Here is a 17,163-nt window from a genome sequence, read left to right on the forward strand (position 1 = left end):
TTTTTTGATGGGTGAAATTTTATTCTAGTTTTAGTTCAGTAAAATTTGCTAATATTCGACTACATATTTTACCATTTAAATTCACAGTTTTTCAAATAATGTCATGATAGGGTACATGTAATAATCCTTTACATGCGGAAACATGTAGTTCAACCAATTTGTCGTTAACCGAGGTCAATCTGTGACCGGTCGACTGATTGAATAACACGCTTGACACGATATGTATATGTATACGATTCCAGACACTCCACGTACCGTGTTGCGAAGGTGGAGGAGACTAAAGCGACGAACACGCATGCGTTAAAAAATATGTAGCCTAGGTCGAACAATAGCGTGACGTAGTTTCCGGCATTGTTCCTATGCACTTTCACCCTCCTGATGTATAGTACAGTACAAAGGCACAAAAGCACAGGTACTCCGGCATACTGGCTAGACTCGCTTGCCAGTCCTATATACGCCGTACCTTGAGGACTGGCTTACGCCATTTTGGATGTCAATGGGAAATACACACTTAACGATTTGCGCCGGTTAGAAACTTGAAAAAAAATCTTTAAAATTTCATCAATGTATATAAAAGTGGTACCAACCGTATTGTGCTTGCTAATTTAAGACTCGGTTGAAACAAAATTAAGGATCGAAAGCATTTTAGTGACCAAAAAGGCAAAATTATCGTCAAAGTTCTGCCGAAATCGGCACCCTTGCGAAGGGTTCAGAATTCGAATCGGGAACGAAAATATCCGATCTTTGCGATCAAAAACACAAAATTACAACTTTAAACATACTATTGGCAAAAGACATTATTACCAAACAATACAGAATAGAAAATTTGACATCATTTTCTCAAAATATTAAAAAAATTTGCTCACTAGACATCGAAAAAGTACGCAATCCAATTCCCGTTCAAACGCGTGGGAAACTGAAAGTGCGATAATCGTGACTAATACTGGCCAAGTATTACGACACGCAAATCATCATAACATCACAAAATGTATTTTCCTCGTTGATTATTTGTATCTTGAGCTATCTTGGTACGGTAAGTAGTCTATAATAAAGTTGTACGTTAGTAGCTAACTTTTCAGGTAGATAAAGTTGTAATGTGGTACAGAATGTTGCAGTTTTGCTCGAAGAAGCCTGGATGGAAAGAAATATCCGGGGGCACTCAACACCGGGACTCAACAACTTTAGAATTGACGTTATGTGCTTGTCAATAGGCCCCGTTTTTGAAGTCGAATATCCCCGATTAACCCTTTTTTAGGTGCGGCTACCCAATAACCGGGGGGATCTCGTATATTTTTCAGTCGAGAGGAAGCAATCACAGGTTTACTATTACATTTACATGTACGCAGGGCAGTAGTACATGTACGCTTCGTGCAGAACGAGCGAAACGAAGCGTGATAGATCTGATTCGAAGTTGTTTTTCCTAACATTAAAGGGATATTCAGAGAACCATGCCGCCGTCAATACCAAACTTATGCCCATTTAGTTGCCTTAGATTATTATTTTTTAATATTTGAAAAAATGAAAAAATTGTGTTCAAGTCATCAAAGAAAAGTGTTAGCAGTGCAGATAACAACCAGCATAAAATTTTCTCTTTTGGGTCAATTTTTGTGGGATTGGAGTTGGGGAAGAATCGGGAGAAAGGATGTGACACATCGCGTTCCAAAGTTCAATTGAAAGTTGAAATCCCATTTCCTTTCAATTTTGTCTCATTTTAGGCAAAAGCATGGATCAATAAATCAGGATGTGGCACTAGCTCATTTGAATGTGTCCCTATTCTTATGTAAATAGCGTATTGTTATGACGCTGTGACCTTGCTTGGGGGCGTTAATATTTCGGACAGGCAGACTCGAGAGTATGATGACGTCTCGTATCTTTCAATAATAATCTATGTTGGGTTAAATGAGTTGAATAATCAACTTTTTGTAGTGGTATATCATGTCCTTATAAAACAAATTCTGCATTGAAAACATATTTTAATTAATACAATTTAATAATCGAGTATAACCAACGCCCATGATTACATTCACCTCTGTAAAACGAGCCGTGAATGTTATAATGTTGAAAAACGTAATTTCACGCACATTTTTCTGCTGGGGTCTATGGTTGACATTCTACATCTTTTATAAAAATATCGCGGAAAAGAAATATGGTTTCAAATTGAACTTTGGAATTTGAAAAGTATAAATCAAGTTGGGTCTAAGGGTGTGCTAACACTTTTCTTAGATGACATTGACCACAATTTTTATATTTTTTCAAATATCTTAACAATAATCTAAGCTAACTGATTGGACAGAAAACTATTCTTCATAGACCATACGGTGTAATTTTTTGCACTTTAGATATTTATTATTGTAGCAACTAACCCTATAGGCCTATAATGAATAAGTTAGGCGCTTCTTTTATATGTCAAGAGAGAATAATCTATAGTATTTTTTGTGTGACCTAAGAGCACATCAGACACACCAAATTGCATTCTGAATACGAGGAATGTCCTGATATCAACTAATTTTGATTATTTGAAATTTTATATTTTTGTTATTTAACAGTCCACGAAATAAATGTTATAAATCTAATGATATGTACTTAAAGTGGATGAAAATGTTGACCTTTCGTATTGAAGATATACATCAAGTTTTCCTTGAGACAAAAAATAAAATTTGTATTATATTCGCAAATTTAAAAAAAAAAAAAAAAATTATTTGATGTTGTCAAAAGGACATTCCTCGTATTCAGAATGCAATTCGATATGTCTGATGTGCTCTGATGTCCCACAACAAATACTGCGCAAACGTTACCATCCGATCTCATGTAATCTGATGCAAGCTATGCATTGATTAATTTACAACGAGTCCCCGAAACAACCTTACCGCCCGGCTTACCGCCCAAATACCGAATCTCCCTTACACACTACGGTAAGACTAAATTACGGCAAAGCTAATAGACTGGTTCTATTTTGGAAAAATCACAAAGTTTGCGTAAAAGTGGGCAACCAGCTGATTTTTGTTCATTTGGGTATGCTGAACTTGAATTTGTTTTCTACCAAGCAGTAGAGACCGTGAACTTTCAAACATGTCAAATTATGCGTGTACGACCTATAGACGAATCCAAGTAGCCAAGTCATGGTCAGGATTTGGTCGGACATCTCCCGGGGACATCTTTGGGTAGCCGGTAGCACCAACCTGGTGTTTTGAGCGTCCAATTGTGCAAATAAAAGCCGCCTAACACCTAGAGAAGATGCAAGGACGAGGAGGGTTAATAGAATAATAACTAATAATATATATAATGGAGATAATCCCGTCGCATCTATTCATATACATAGTCCTTTTGTTCGCAAGTACATCAATGCATAGATACCGCGTATAGTTAATCCGATTATTATGTCACTTCAACAACGAATAGACCATGCTGTGTGTTTTGTCGAAAGGAACTGTATTGTGTTATTCTTTTGTCTACCTGTGTTTTCGCGGAAGGTGTAAAACGGGTGATGGAATGCAGTTTAAAATTTCCGCCAAGGCCGAATCATTTCACATTTTGAGTGCATTGTAGCCGACGGCTACCCAACTAAAGGCTGCTAGTCAGGTGTAGACGAATCCAAATACACGCATTCCTACACCTGACTAGCAGCCTTTAGTTGGGTCCCCGTCGGCTACAATGCATCCAAAATGTGAAATGATTCGGCCTTGGCGGAAATTGTAAACTGCATTCCATCACCCGTTTTACACCTTCCGCGAAAACACAGGTAGACAAAAGAAGTTTACAACACAATACAGTTCCAACAGTTGTGCAAATAAAAGCCGCCTTACACCTAAAGAAGGTCGAGGAGGGTTAATAGAATAATACAATAGAGATAATTCCGCAGGTAATCCCGTCGCATCTATTCATAGATGTACAAATGGATGAACAAAAGGACTATGTATGAATAGATGCGACAGGATTACCTAATTGTATATTATTATTCTATTAACCCTCCTCGTCTTTGCATCTTCTCTAGGTGTTAGGCGGCTTTTATTTGCACAATCGGGTGCTCAAAACCCCAGGTTGGTGCTAGCGGGAAACCAAAGATGGCCGACCAAATCCTGACCATGACTTGGCTCGTTGGATTCGTCTATAGTTAAAGAAGTTATGGGGCGCACAAGGTCTAAGGTCGATTTGCGTGCTGTTTTGGGGTCAAAAGTCTATCATCTGAACTTCACATCGCAGATAGTAAAAACTGTTCTTTTCCTGAATCCTTTGAAATTGAGGAACAGTTTTTTTACGAATGTCGGAGCAACTTTAACCCCTGCACAACATGCAAATTGACCTGGTCTGTTGAGCCTCGTAACTTGGTAACTATATGTTAAAACATCCATTTTATTGGACAAGATATGCATAGCTGGACCACCAAAGACAACCAGAGTATATTATTTTATTAGTAAAGACTATTATTATTGTTATAGTGTCTTCTTCTACTTCTGCTGAAACTACGAAATCATTTTTTTACTCCGCTTCACTTTCAAACATACCACGTACAATATTCTGAGTTTTAGGGGACCACGTTTTAAGAGTGTATAATGTAATGTAATGTAATGTAATGTAATGTAATGTAATGTAATGTAATGTAATGTAATATAATGATAATGATAAAAAGTATAATGAAATTGATTTATTGAAATATTTTGACAATAGTTGCACGAGGAACCATGGATCCCGTAGTCGCTAGAATTGTTCTCCAATTGTTCACCATTATACTCACCGTAGTTCAATCTACGCAGACGCAAGAAACAAAAGGATGCATATGTTTTGAGGAATTTGCTTCCGGGTTACGAGATCCAATGTTAGCCATTCCAGCAAACGACGAGACTCAAAGACTATTTATTGCAGAACAGATTGGTGTCGTTTACGTTTATCTAAACGACAAGACTAAAATAGAGCAACCATTTCTTGATCTTCAATCTCAGGTTCTTGTTGACCCTGACAATTACGATGAACGAGGATTTCTAGGTTTAGCTTTTCACCCTCAACATTCAAAAAATCGCAAGCTTTATGTCTATTACACTACATCAAGCAAATCGTACTTCAAAGTACGGATTTCAGAATTCACAACTTTGGCTGAAAATATTAATAAAGTTGATGACAACAGTGAGCGTGTAATCCTGGAAGTCGAAGAACCGGAAATGAACCACAATGGAGGTCAAATATTGTTTGGCAAAGATAAATACTTGTATGCTTTCTTGGGAGACGGCGGAGGTGGTGGTGATCAACATGGAGAGATTGGAAATGGACAAAATCTGTAAGTTTTGTTTATAGGAAATCTCCGGCAATCCCAACACTATGCCTATATTTGTATGTTAGGAAAATTATCATCAAGCACGAATCACATGGTTTTATTTTAAACTCATATTGACCATAAAAAGATTAAAAACAGCCAAAACTCGGAAATCGTCTTGCGCAATGACGTCTCAGTAATACAATGAAGGCTGGCGACAGTTGAGCACAAATAACCATGACGTCATTGCACTAGACAAGTCGGCGCGGGAATTTTGAATATCGCGCGTTGAGAGACGCGGCTTTTATTCATTTTTATGGTAAACATGTGATTCGTGCTTGATGATTATTTTTCTAACATATAGGCCTAAGGCATAATGTCGTGATTGCCACAGACTTCCTTTAACAGCTTGTTTCCCATATATTAATAAATACGTACGTGACCGCCTCCGCGCTGCAATAACAGCTTGTAGACAGGAAGTCTGGAAGAATGATCTATGGTACGGCGGGTGGTCTTGACTCTTTCATTTAAATGCAAAGGCGGCAATTTTACGCAATGATAACAGATAGTGTCCAAATAGTCATTGCTTTTCATTTTTAAGTTACGAGGTACGTCCCTTGATATTCGACCATTTCTCCCTTTGATGTCAACTTTACCAATTTGCCATATAGCCAGTGGTAGTAGGTGACCCAGATGTGGAATCGATTAGATGTGACACTTGTTCAATCCAGCTTTCCAGAAAGTGACCTTCCACTGCTCCAATTATAATTGAAGACCAAATTAAAAAATACTAGTTTGCGTCTGACGTCAGGGCAAAGGCGCGACGTGATTGGTTGCTGACCTGCACAGTACAGCATCTTTGGTCAGGTTGCCAGGACGCCATACGCAAACTAGACTTTTTAATTCGGTTTTCAATTATAGTTGTCAAATATTGACGGTTGGATATTATAGCCCGAAATTCTAGTTTTTGTATTTTATACTTAAGGGATCTAAAATGAGCGTTTATTGCGTTTCGACAGTATTTTTTGAGGGACATGAGAGCACTCAGACCTATCGAATTGCATTCTGAATACGAAGCATGTCTTTCTGATATCAAATAATTTTCATTTTTGAAAATCACAATATAATACAAATTTTATGACAAATTATAAAAATTTGATATTTTTCAAATTTTTGATATATAACAGTCCTCGAAGTAAATTATATAAATCTAATGATATATTCTTAAAGTGTATGTAGCAGGAGGAAAAGCCGACGGTCAAATGAAAATTTTGACCTTTCATATTGAAGATATAGATTTTTTTCCCAAAAAGACCTAATTTTTTTTGGTGTTTTGGGAAAAAAATCCATATCTTCCATACGAAAGGTTAAAATTTTCAATTGATCGTCGGCATTTCATCCCACCTACATACACGTTAAGTATAAATCATCAGATTTATAAAGTTTACTTCGAGTACTGTTAAATATCAAAAATATCAATTTTTAATGATTTCCCATAAAATGTGTATTAAATTGCGAATTTCAAAAACCAAAATTATTTGATATCAGAATGACATTCTTCGTATTCAGAATGCAATTCGATATGTCTGATGTGCTCTAATGTCCCAAAATAAATACTGTCCAAACGTTCATACCCCAGCCCTTAACAGAACTTTTTTTGCAGAGTTTTGTCTTTAGATTATAACAGTGACGAAGCTTCTTTTGATTTAATCTATTTCAGCACGACACTATTGGCCAAAGTTCTTCGAATAGACGTCGACAGACAAGGTGGTTTCAAACAATACGCTATACCACCTGACAACCCATTCGTCAACGAAGATGAACTAGTCAAACGACATGAAATATATGCCTATGGTGCCCGTAACATGTGGCGCTGCTCTGTTGATAGAGGTGATCCGGAAACATGTAAAGATAGAGGGCGCATATTCTGTGCCGATGTTGGACAGGATAAATTTGAAGAGGTGGATATTATTGAGAATGGAGGCAATTATGGATGGAGAGGAAAAGAGGGTTACGAGTGCTACGATGTCAATTTGTGTCACAATCTGGGTAAGTTTTGTATTATTGTTTATTGCATTATGGGAAATATACGTATACTATAAGAAAAGTAAGACACTTTGAAAATACACACAATCAACGTAACACTCTGAAAGCTGCTTGCTGTTGATATTGTTATCGCAGCCATTTAAAGGAAGTCTCCGGCAATCACAACATTATGGATTGAGCACAAATAACCATGACGTCATTGCCACAGGCAATTTCGGCGGGGGACTTTTGAATATCGCGTGTAGAGAGCCGGCAGCTTTTATTCGTTTCTATGGTCAATATGAGTTTGTTTGAAATAAAACCATGTGATTCATGCTTGATAATTGTTTTTCTAACACATAAGGCATAATGTTGTGATTGCCGGAGTGTTCCTTGTGTTCTTTATTTTCTTGGCCAAACGCATTTATTTTCCAGAAAAAATGTCAAATAAAACCATGACTCTTGCATTTGTTTTGATCCCAGTGGTAAAATGTTGACAAGGTTTTAGTCATGTTAGCTTTGGTAAACTAATATAATTATTGTTAATAGGTATTTAAGGGTTGTCTCATCTCCATTAGCAAAATCATAATATTATGTATCGTGATTTTGTCAAAATCAATGTTAACGTTTATCGACCAACACGTTTAAAATCTGTCTGCTGTCTGTCACTGCAAAGTATGTACGATACTGCATTCCTCTGCGCAATACACACGATAAGTTTGACAATTTGGCAATCGGAAGTGAAAAATTGCGAAATTAAAACGGCAATTTTGACAAAAGTATAACACGAGTAGAATCACATTGGGCAACCCCTATTTACCAATCATATACGTTGGCAACAACTTGTCAACCATTAAAAATGCTCGCGGTCCAAGATAAGTAGGCCTGTATAAAATTGTGAAGCAAAATGACTAAATGTTACACTTATTTTTTAAATACTGTCACAAAAACTCATTATCTTTTTCAGTTGGGTGAAAAACTGGAAAAGGATAATGAGTAACAAGTTCTAACTCAGAATTATGCTGATTTCAACTTGTATCAATCGAGTCCAGTGCAGAGGATGATTTAAGCACTTCCCAGCAAGTCTTGCGGTTAGCACAGCTGTGTGAGTGAACATGACACCACTGCCCGCCCACTGCATACACACGTGCATGGTGAAATTTGAATTTTGACAGATATATTTACAATAAAAACACCTTCAAGAGGTCGGTCGATTTCACATTTTATGTTATCTACAGAAGGTGTGAATTATCCTTCATGCATACATCACTTTAGATCTGAAATCGACCAACTAATAATGACACACGGGCAATTCTAAAACAACATCTTTTGCACCAGAGGATGTTTAAAGACATTCCCACAACCCAATGGGGTTTCTGACCTTGTATGTCTGGCTTTTGTACACATGTGGTACAGTTGATTATGCCTTGCATTGGAATTGTGTGCAAATATCTGGTGTTTTCATCCTATTATTTAACATTCATAACATCGAGACTTAGGAATAAAATTAATGCAGTGGGACAATATGAATGTTTCCTGTAAGAAAATCAAATATCAGTCCTAAGTCTCAACTATTAGCTCGTTGGCTGCAGTTTTAAAATTACCATTTTGTGTGTGTGGCAATGGGGACTTTGCCTTTAAAATTAGGTTATATTGATCAAATTTCCCAATCATAGTGCATTGTAGGAAGGCCTTTAAGCCTCCTCTGCTTTTGCACAGAGTTCAATGGGATTTGAAAAGTAAAGTGGCAGTTGAAACGCTAGTGATAACACTTTTACAGTGCATGATGGGGCTTCCTTAAATCATCCTCTGAGTCCAGTGCATATCTTTTCTTTTTTACAATACTACGCATAACCATGGAGGATGTCAGTACCTTTCTGGGCGGTGAAATGTTAAAGAAATTTGATCTATTTGACTTTATTTATTTATTTATTTATTATTTGTTATATTATGCATTGAATTATTTTGTTATTTCTCCCCAGAAAATGAGGTTCTTCCAATAGATGTCTACGATCATACTGTCGGTAATTCGATTACTGGTGGTTATGTTTACAGAGGGCGTCAGTCATCTAGCCTGCTGGGAAAATACATTTTCGGGGATTATGTTAATGGGTATGTCCTCTCCTTGTGAAAAGTTGCATCACTTAGGTACTACTACTTCTTCTCATACGTAGTTCCAAGGAAAATCGACTAATTTGGATCGTGTATGGGCTATAGATTCCAACTTCTTGATACGATTGATATGCATAGTCGGCGGCAGCGGGGTGGGCGGCAGGGGGTTGACATATCCCCCAAAATTTTGGCAAGGGGGTCCCCCCTAAAAAATAATAATAGAAGAAAAAAATAAGCAATCATTGCCCTGTGCATCTTCCTTTTTTTCAACACTATGTTTTGGGCCCAAATAGGGTAAAATTGCAAAATAAAAAAGACCTACAAAAGCAGAAATAAAATACGCTCGTCCTCGATTTCCACCACCCCCTAAATTTTAATGCTTCCGCCACCACTGTTGCTATTATGAATGTCGTAAAAGCTTTGTGAATGTTTTATTATCATTAGTACAGGTCCCTGACCAATTCTTCCTGACGCCTTCAGTTCCCAAAATGACTTATTTATGTCCTTGAGAGAATGGTAGAATATGACAAATGGTTTAAGTGACATGTAACGTAATGCATGCTTGCATATTATGTGAATGTATATGTTACATGTGCATGGATATCAATGTTGCTGAATGAACCATTTTTTAAACTTATTTCAGGAGAATGTTTACATTAACTGAGAATGAAAACAAATGGACCAGGGAAGACATATGTTTCGGTAGCGATGACGTCTGTAAAGATGGACTTGTTAATACATACCCTATCCATATTCTCGCATTTGGAGAAGACGAAGCAGGTACCTACAAACTTTTTAAATTTGAAATATGCGTGGCATTTGTTGTTAATGTTCTCAATACGGAAATGAGACATATTTTTTAAACTATCTGAAGCTTTCCAAGACAATGTATATGTTGCAGTATATGTTGCTACGTGATTTCGTAATTTCTTTTATTATGACATTGATTCTTAAGCGTGTCGTATGTCACCGACCTTGTAACATAATGTCAGTACTTAAGGGATCTAGAATGAGCGTTTATGGCGTTTCGACAGTATTTTTTCTGGGACATGAGAGCACCTCAGACGTATCGAATTGCATTCTGAATACGAAGCATGTCTTTCTGATATCAAATAATTTTAATTTTTGAAATTCATGATATAATACAAATTTTATGACAAATTATTAAAATTTGATATTTTTTTTTTTTTTGATATATAACAGTCCTCGAAATAAATTTTATGAATCTAATGATCTTCAATACGAAAGGTCAAAATTTTCAATTGATCGTCGGCTTTTCATCCCACCTACATACACTTAAAGAATAAATCATCAGATTTATAAAGTTTACTTCAAGTACTGTTAAATATCAAAAATGTCAATTTTAATGATTTGCCATAAAATGTGTATTACATTGCGAATTTCAAAAATGAAAATTATTTGATATCAGAAGGACATTCTTCGTATTCAGAATGCAATTCGATATGTCTGATGTGCTCTAATGTCCCACAATAAATACTGTCCAAACGTTCATACCCCAGCCCTTAACTTGGTGTCAGATGATTGCTAGAATTCGTTTCGCAAATAATTTGGATTGCACAAATTTGATTATCAGTTGATGGGCTCATTTAAGGTGGTACTACACCCCCTGATAATTTTGGTGACTAATTTTGCGTTTTTCTCAGAAAATAACTACACACTGGTAACAAAAGTTATGTATATTATAGAGAAAAGGAATCCAATTACTTCACTAAAATTTCAGTGATTCAAGACAAGTGGTTCATTATATAATGTTAAGAAATGAGATTTGAAATGTTTTCTTATCATAAATAACGTACCGCTTGTCTTGAGGCACTGAAATTCCAGTGTAGTAACTGGATTCCTTGCCCCTATAATAAACATAACTTTTGTTACCAGTGTGTTATTATTTTTTGAGAAAAATGCAAAAATAGCCACAAATTTATCAAGGGATGTAGTACTACCTTAACCCTACACAATGTAGTAGTTTCATTGTGCCATTAACAAACTTTTTATTAACTCTGATCCCTATTTCTGGTAATAGTCGAGTCGGGGTCCAATGTCACGGACCTGGTGTGTTATAATGACAGTCAAAGATTATTTCGAATCTATGATTACTACTTTAAAGAAATAGTGCACGCGAAAAAATCCTATAATATTTGAATAATAAAATAGCTACATGTATTGCACTCTGTAAACGATAATAAAATGAAGTCTTTCTTTTTATTGAACAATAATTAATATAGGCGAAGTGTACATGCTGAGCACTGATCTAGCCAGAGCAGGCAATCCTGGTGGTGTAGTCTTGAGAATAGTGGACCCCAATGGGTGAGTGTTGTTATGTGCCCCCAAATATTCCATAATATTCATGAAAAAATATGTATATCACCATGCTATAATTAGTGTGTGGTTTATTCTAGAATGGTAACAAATTATATATGAAACCTGGATAATAAATGATTTTGGCAGCAGATTAAGGGATCTGAATGAGCGTATTTTTGTGGGACATGAGAGCACATCAGACATATCGAATAGCATTCTGAATACGAAAAATGTCTTTCTGATATCAAATAATTATTTTTTTTTTGAAATTCACGGTATAATACAAATTTTATGACAAATTATTAAAATTTGATATTTTTCACATTTTTGTTATATAACAGTCTTCGAAGTTAATTTTATAAATCTAATGATTTATTCTTAAGGTGTATGTAGCTGGGAGGAAAAGCCGACGACCTATTTTTTGGGGTGTTTTGGGGGGAAGTCCATATCTTCAATATGAAAGGTCAAAATTTTCAATTGATCGTCGGCTTTTCATCCCACCTACATACACTTTAAGTAAACATCATCAGATTTATAAAGTTTACTTCGATTACTGTTAAATATCAAAAATATCAATTTTTAATCATTTCCCATAAAATGTGTATTACATTGCGAATTTCCAAAAATCAACATTATTTGATATCAGAAGGACATTCTTCGTATTCAGAATGCATTTCGATATGTCTGATGTGCTCTAATGTCCCACAATAAATACTGTCCAAACGTTCATACCCCATCCCTTAAAGGTATAGCATGAAACTCTGTGAAATTTATGTTAGCCAGTAGTGGGACAAAAGTTACCATATATAATATTGTGTGAAGTCTTCAAACTTCGGTTCGCAGTTCTTGTGTGTAGGAGAAAGAAAATACGCCAAAGGCGGCAGTGAAAGCCAATAGTGCTTGATTGTCTTGTCAACTCAAAGAAGTGACAGACTGAAATATCTCCATCAACGAACTGTGTATTTTACTGGACATAGTGTGTTATCTGACTGCCAAGTTCTGTGCATCAAGTGGTGTAATTGCATGTTTGGTGTTGGTTACTGCAGCAGGTTGTTATTATGTTCAAATGTTTATTCAAGTTTCGTTATCATTTTTGTGGTTTGTTTTTTTAGAGGAAGTCATCGTGACGTAAATTCAAAGGCATCACAAAGTAACAGTAACAAAGTGGAAGGTCAACACGGTAAGACTATAATTTAAAATGTATATAATAGCAGGGATGCAAGTTTTCCTGCTTTTGCAGGAATTCCTGCTTTCATGAAGTCCAAATTCCCGCACTTTTCTTTATTTTCAGCCCGTTTTGGAGGCTTTTGGCCCAGATTCAAGCACTTTTCCTTCAGATCAGCTTGCATCCCTGTAATAGTCATTGCTTTTCTTATCTGGTTTGTCTTTGATTTGCTATGAAGCAAATAAAAATGATATTACTATGTTGAGAAGACGGCAGTAATTATTTGACCCACGGGAAGAATTCAAGAATGGTTTACCAAATATCACTCTTCGGTTTGCCAAAAAATTCACGCACCCCTTTGATGTGTCAAAAAATATTTGCACAAATCCCTTTAAATTGTCAAATTATTGCCATGTGTTCGTAATATGTACTTTTTTTTATCTTACTCGCAAAAGTTTTAATTTAAAAAAATGATGACGTTCTACTGAAGTAGATTGTTTAATTTCTAAATCTATTAGGATGTAGTATTTGAGACTTTTGATAAATAAATTTGACACCTCATTTTGTTTCCATTTTCAAATTCAGATACTGACGTTATCCTGTCGTTCAGGGCAGGAGCACTATTGACGAGTTTCATTGCTTTTATTGTGGCTATTGTGATTATACTTTATAAGAGGGCGTATAAGACGAAAAAGAAGGTATGAGTATAAAGCTATTCATTTCCGCGGAAATGTTTCAGTTTTATTGATGTGACACTATAAAATAAAATTTATAAACGGAAGAAATTGGAAAACCTTAAACTTTAAAACCATATTTATACATGGCTACCCTTTCGATAAATCTGCTATTACATGGGCCCTGTGTCATAAAATACAAATGAATTTGCTGCTCGAGGGACTCGAACTCACGGCCTTCTTGCAATGCTTTCTCTACAGGTAACCAGATGCAAACAAGACGGGACCGAAGCCAAGGAGACGACACCGCTCATATCAAGCTAGACCTAGACGTGCTTTGATTTCTGACTTCTGATTTCATATAATGCTTTTCGAACTTAAATTGAAAGGCCACCTTAAAATAATATATTTCTTTAAACAGTAGTTAATATGTGAGTAAAATGTGTCCATAGACATGGCAGACAAGAGTCATTTTATTCGTATACATGGTATTATACTCGTAATTATATTATTGTGTATTGTGCCTCGCCTCTGTAAGTAAATATTTTACTTCATTTCCTTCATTTGCATACATTCTTAAAATTAAAGACCAAGACAATGATGTTTTAGCATCTGCTGATTGTGTAAGATTGCTTTGACTATAAAAAAATAAATCGTTGAACACCGGAGAAGCTTGCTAAACTCCCAATTAGAATTACTGGGTCACTTCAGGTTTATACAAGTATGCTTGTCCGTTACCGTACCAGCGAGCTACATCAAGCAAGAGACAAATGTACGTTTATATATTTGTATACGCAACATAACTTTCAGGATAAAAACGAGATAGTTCAGATAACTTACGCCAACACTAACCTTTACGCCGACACCAGTCTAATCAATTCAAAATCGCTCTACTGTGACTGATTTCAACTGAAAATAAAGCTCTCAAACATTGTATTGTAGAATAGTCGATATAACATATCTACGTTATTTAATCTATTATCAATACCATTCTATCCCCAGCAAGTTAACGCATTAAAATATTCGCAGCTCGAACTTATGATTTGATTTACGATTTAAAAAGCACTCAGTCGATGCGTGAACACACGTTATTTTTTTAATAATCGGGCATGTATTATGTATAGGATAATGGCCAAGGATTAGAACATTCGTGGATAAGAATGGCCGCGGCGCGAAGCGCCAAGGCCATTCTTCTTATTCACGAATTTCTAATCCGCGGCCATTAACCGACTTAATACACACCTATATGACGTCGCGCTATTGTTTTATCACTCCATTATTTTCCACGAATGGAGTGTTATAGAAATAGGTACGTTGCTCATTTACAAATTGATCAATTGCTGATTGATACCGTAATAATAACAATGATTGTACAGGTGCGGATGAAAAATACATTAACTCAGCTTTATGTCAAATTTCTATAGAATTACGATCCAGGTGTTTAGTTCAAATCATCTTCTAGATGATGCATGGAGTAATACAATTACCTTTTGAATTATAAAGACACGTAATTTAAATATCAAAGCAGTGACAATTTGGCAGAATGCGCTCCTCACCGGCTCCTCATTCAACTACTTGTGCCCCGAGAGGAAACATCTTCAACACAAACCTTTGCATGTTTGCACAAACCATGGAAGTTACCAATGATTTAGGCCTATCCCTATGAATGGCCAAGTAGTCGTAGTTCAAAAAACGCGTAAGATAAACGTGTAAGGTTACACGTGTAAGATTGCATCTTACACGTGTAAGGTTGCATCTTATACGCGTAAGATTGCATCTTATACGTGTAAGAATGAAGCGGGATTTTTGAATTGACGAATCACAGAGTAAGAAACAACCAATCATCTCACGCGTAACAAACTTCAACCAATAATATGTAAAGACGTTTTGTGATTTGTAACACCCACGACTTCTTATACGTGTAAGATTTAGATTTTAGTGGTGGACGATACGTGATATTATTGGCGGCGTACCGAGGATAAGGAGAGCTCATCACCAAAATCGTAAACGAGGTATTTTCTTAATTTGTATGAGCGCTACAATGTCGTGTATTTTATGACGAATCTCTGTCAGGAAATTATCTCACTGTTTGGCTACTTTTTTCAGTTATCTGGATTTAATTAATACTCATATCAATTAAATTTCAAGAGGTGATGCTAAAATAATCACGTTTGCGCAAACTACCGCGGTGCAGATCGATATCGAGGCTGAGATTATTCGACACTCATCGTACCAGTCAGATCGGAATACCGTCCATCCCTAATAGGCAATTCTTACGCGTATAAGTAATGTTATGGTGAGATTTCATTGGTCGAAGATGAATACGTGTAAGATGATAGGTTGTTTGGGGTTTAAATATGGGTTCTTTATATATGATTCGTCAATTTAAGCATCCCGCTAGATTCTAAGACGTATAAGACACGATCTTACACGTATAAGATGCAATCTAAGATATCATCTTACACGTGTAAGGTTACACGTATAATCTTACACGTTTTTTGGTCCACTTGGCCATTCATATATATGAATCCCTGTCTTCGATGTACAAAGTAAATTATAGTACCAATTGTTTCCGACATATCTGGACATATGACTGGATATTATCAGCGAGCATGGTGGTTGAGGAAGGAAATACAACAAGAAGGAAAACAGAAGTAACGATTACTAACGAACAATGTCCCGTGATCAATATCGCTCGACGAAAAGGTAAGAATCACTTTATTAAAGTTTTTTTTTAAATCAATAGGCCTTGCCAGGGGGGGCGGCCAAGATTGACTGAATTTTGACGTCGTCATTGGTTTTACACGTAAACACGAAAATGTCTCAAATTATTTCAAAAGTGTATGCATGTTATCAAGCACTATTTTATCAGTCTAAATCCGTTGAGGTTCGACAGTGAACCTCGTATTTTGTAAAATCGGGATTTTTTTGAAAATTCAGCATTTTTTGACCATTTTTGGTGCAAATTTTCGAAAGTTAGTCGAAATTCAAAAAAAAAAAAAAAACGGCTCCTAGATATTTTTATCTAGTTTTTAAAAATAAAAAAAAAAACTTTTTTTGGTAGGATGTACGAAAAAGAAGCCAAAAAAACAGTTTTTTGGGATTTTGGCCCAAAAAATAGCATTTTGGCCCAAATTTGACCTCACAGATGAACTTATCAAGACTTTGCCATTCTAAATATGTATACTTTTAAATACTTTAGACCAACAATTTAGCAGTTATGAGGCCCGAAAGTTTCCATAATTCCAGGGTTCAGACCAACCTTAACATGTTTTACTTCCCCCTTTTAATATATATTGAGCGTAGGCCTATAAAATGAAGTCTAAATAAGCATTAATTTCCAAAGTGAGGGTATACACACATCTTGCATTTAAGTACAACTTACAATAATTGGGCATTGCTTTGCTTTTCACAGATTACATTGTAAAAATTACGTTCAATTACTGCAGTAAGGAAAATCGTTGTCTTGTCGTATATTTCGTATCATTGTTTTACATGAATGACGTGATGATAACAATACTGCCCTTTTCGCAAAGACGTTCTACTTGCTTTTCGAATGTGCAATTTATTGTTATTAACACTACATTCGTAAATGCCAGTACTTTCCCCTGAAAAACATTTGC

General features: G+C 35.9%; 1 protein-coding gene across 2 annotated transcripts; it reads left to right on the forward strand.

The window, feature by feature from the left end:
* The first annotated feature begins 402 nt into the window (after positions 1-402).
* On the forward strand, positions 403-14,575 carry LOC140157783 (HHIP-like protein 1). Of its 2 annotated transcripts, XM_072181061.1 has the most exons (10): positions 403-527; positions 870-1,033; positions 4,666-5,269; positions 6,966-7,294; positions 9,253-9,382; positions 10,026-10,162; positions 11,626-11,707; positions 12,814-12,881; positions 13,452-13,564; positions 13,802-14,575. In XM_072181061.1, the coding sequence occupies exons 3-10, from the start codon at positions 4,680-4,682 to the stop codon at positions 13,862-13,864; spliced, it is 1,512 nt and encodes a 503-aa protein (XP_072037162.1). In that variant the 5' UTR covers positions 403-527; positions 870-1,033; positions 4,666-4,679; the 3' UTR covers positions 13,865-14,575. The 2 variants fall into 2 exon arrangements, with proteins under 2 accessions (XP_072037162.1, XP_072037223.1); XM_072181122.1 differs by lacking the exon at positions 403-527 and having other exon boundaries at positions 695-1,028.
* Positions 14,576-17,163: the final 2,588 nt, after the last annotated feature.

Source organism: Amphiura filiformis, chromosome 1 (assembly GCF_039555335.1).
Source record: "Amphiura filiformis chromosome 1, Afil_fr2py, whole genome shotgun sequence".
In the NCBI taxonomy this organism is placed as follows: Eukaryota; Metazoa; Echinodermata; class Ophiuroidea; order Amphilepidida; family Amphiuridae; genus Amphiura; species Amphiura filiformis.

Excerpts from the sequence above, each read along its gene's own strand:
- LOC140157783 (XM_072181061.1), top strand. The coding sequence starts at position 4,680 with ATGGATCCCGTAGTCGCTAGAATTGTTCTCCAATTGTTCACCATTATA. Across the intron at positions 10,163-11,625 it reads ATTTGGAGAAGACGAAGCAG|GCGAAGTGTACATGCTGAGC; the intron begins GTACCTACAAAC and ends TAATTAATATAG. Across the intron at positions 13,565-13,801 it reads CGTATAAGACGAAAAAGAAG|GTAACCAGATGCAAACAAGA; the intron begins GTATGAGTATAA and ends CTTTCTCTACAG.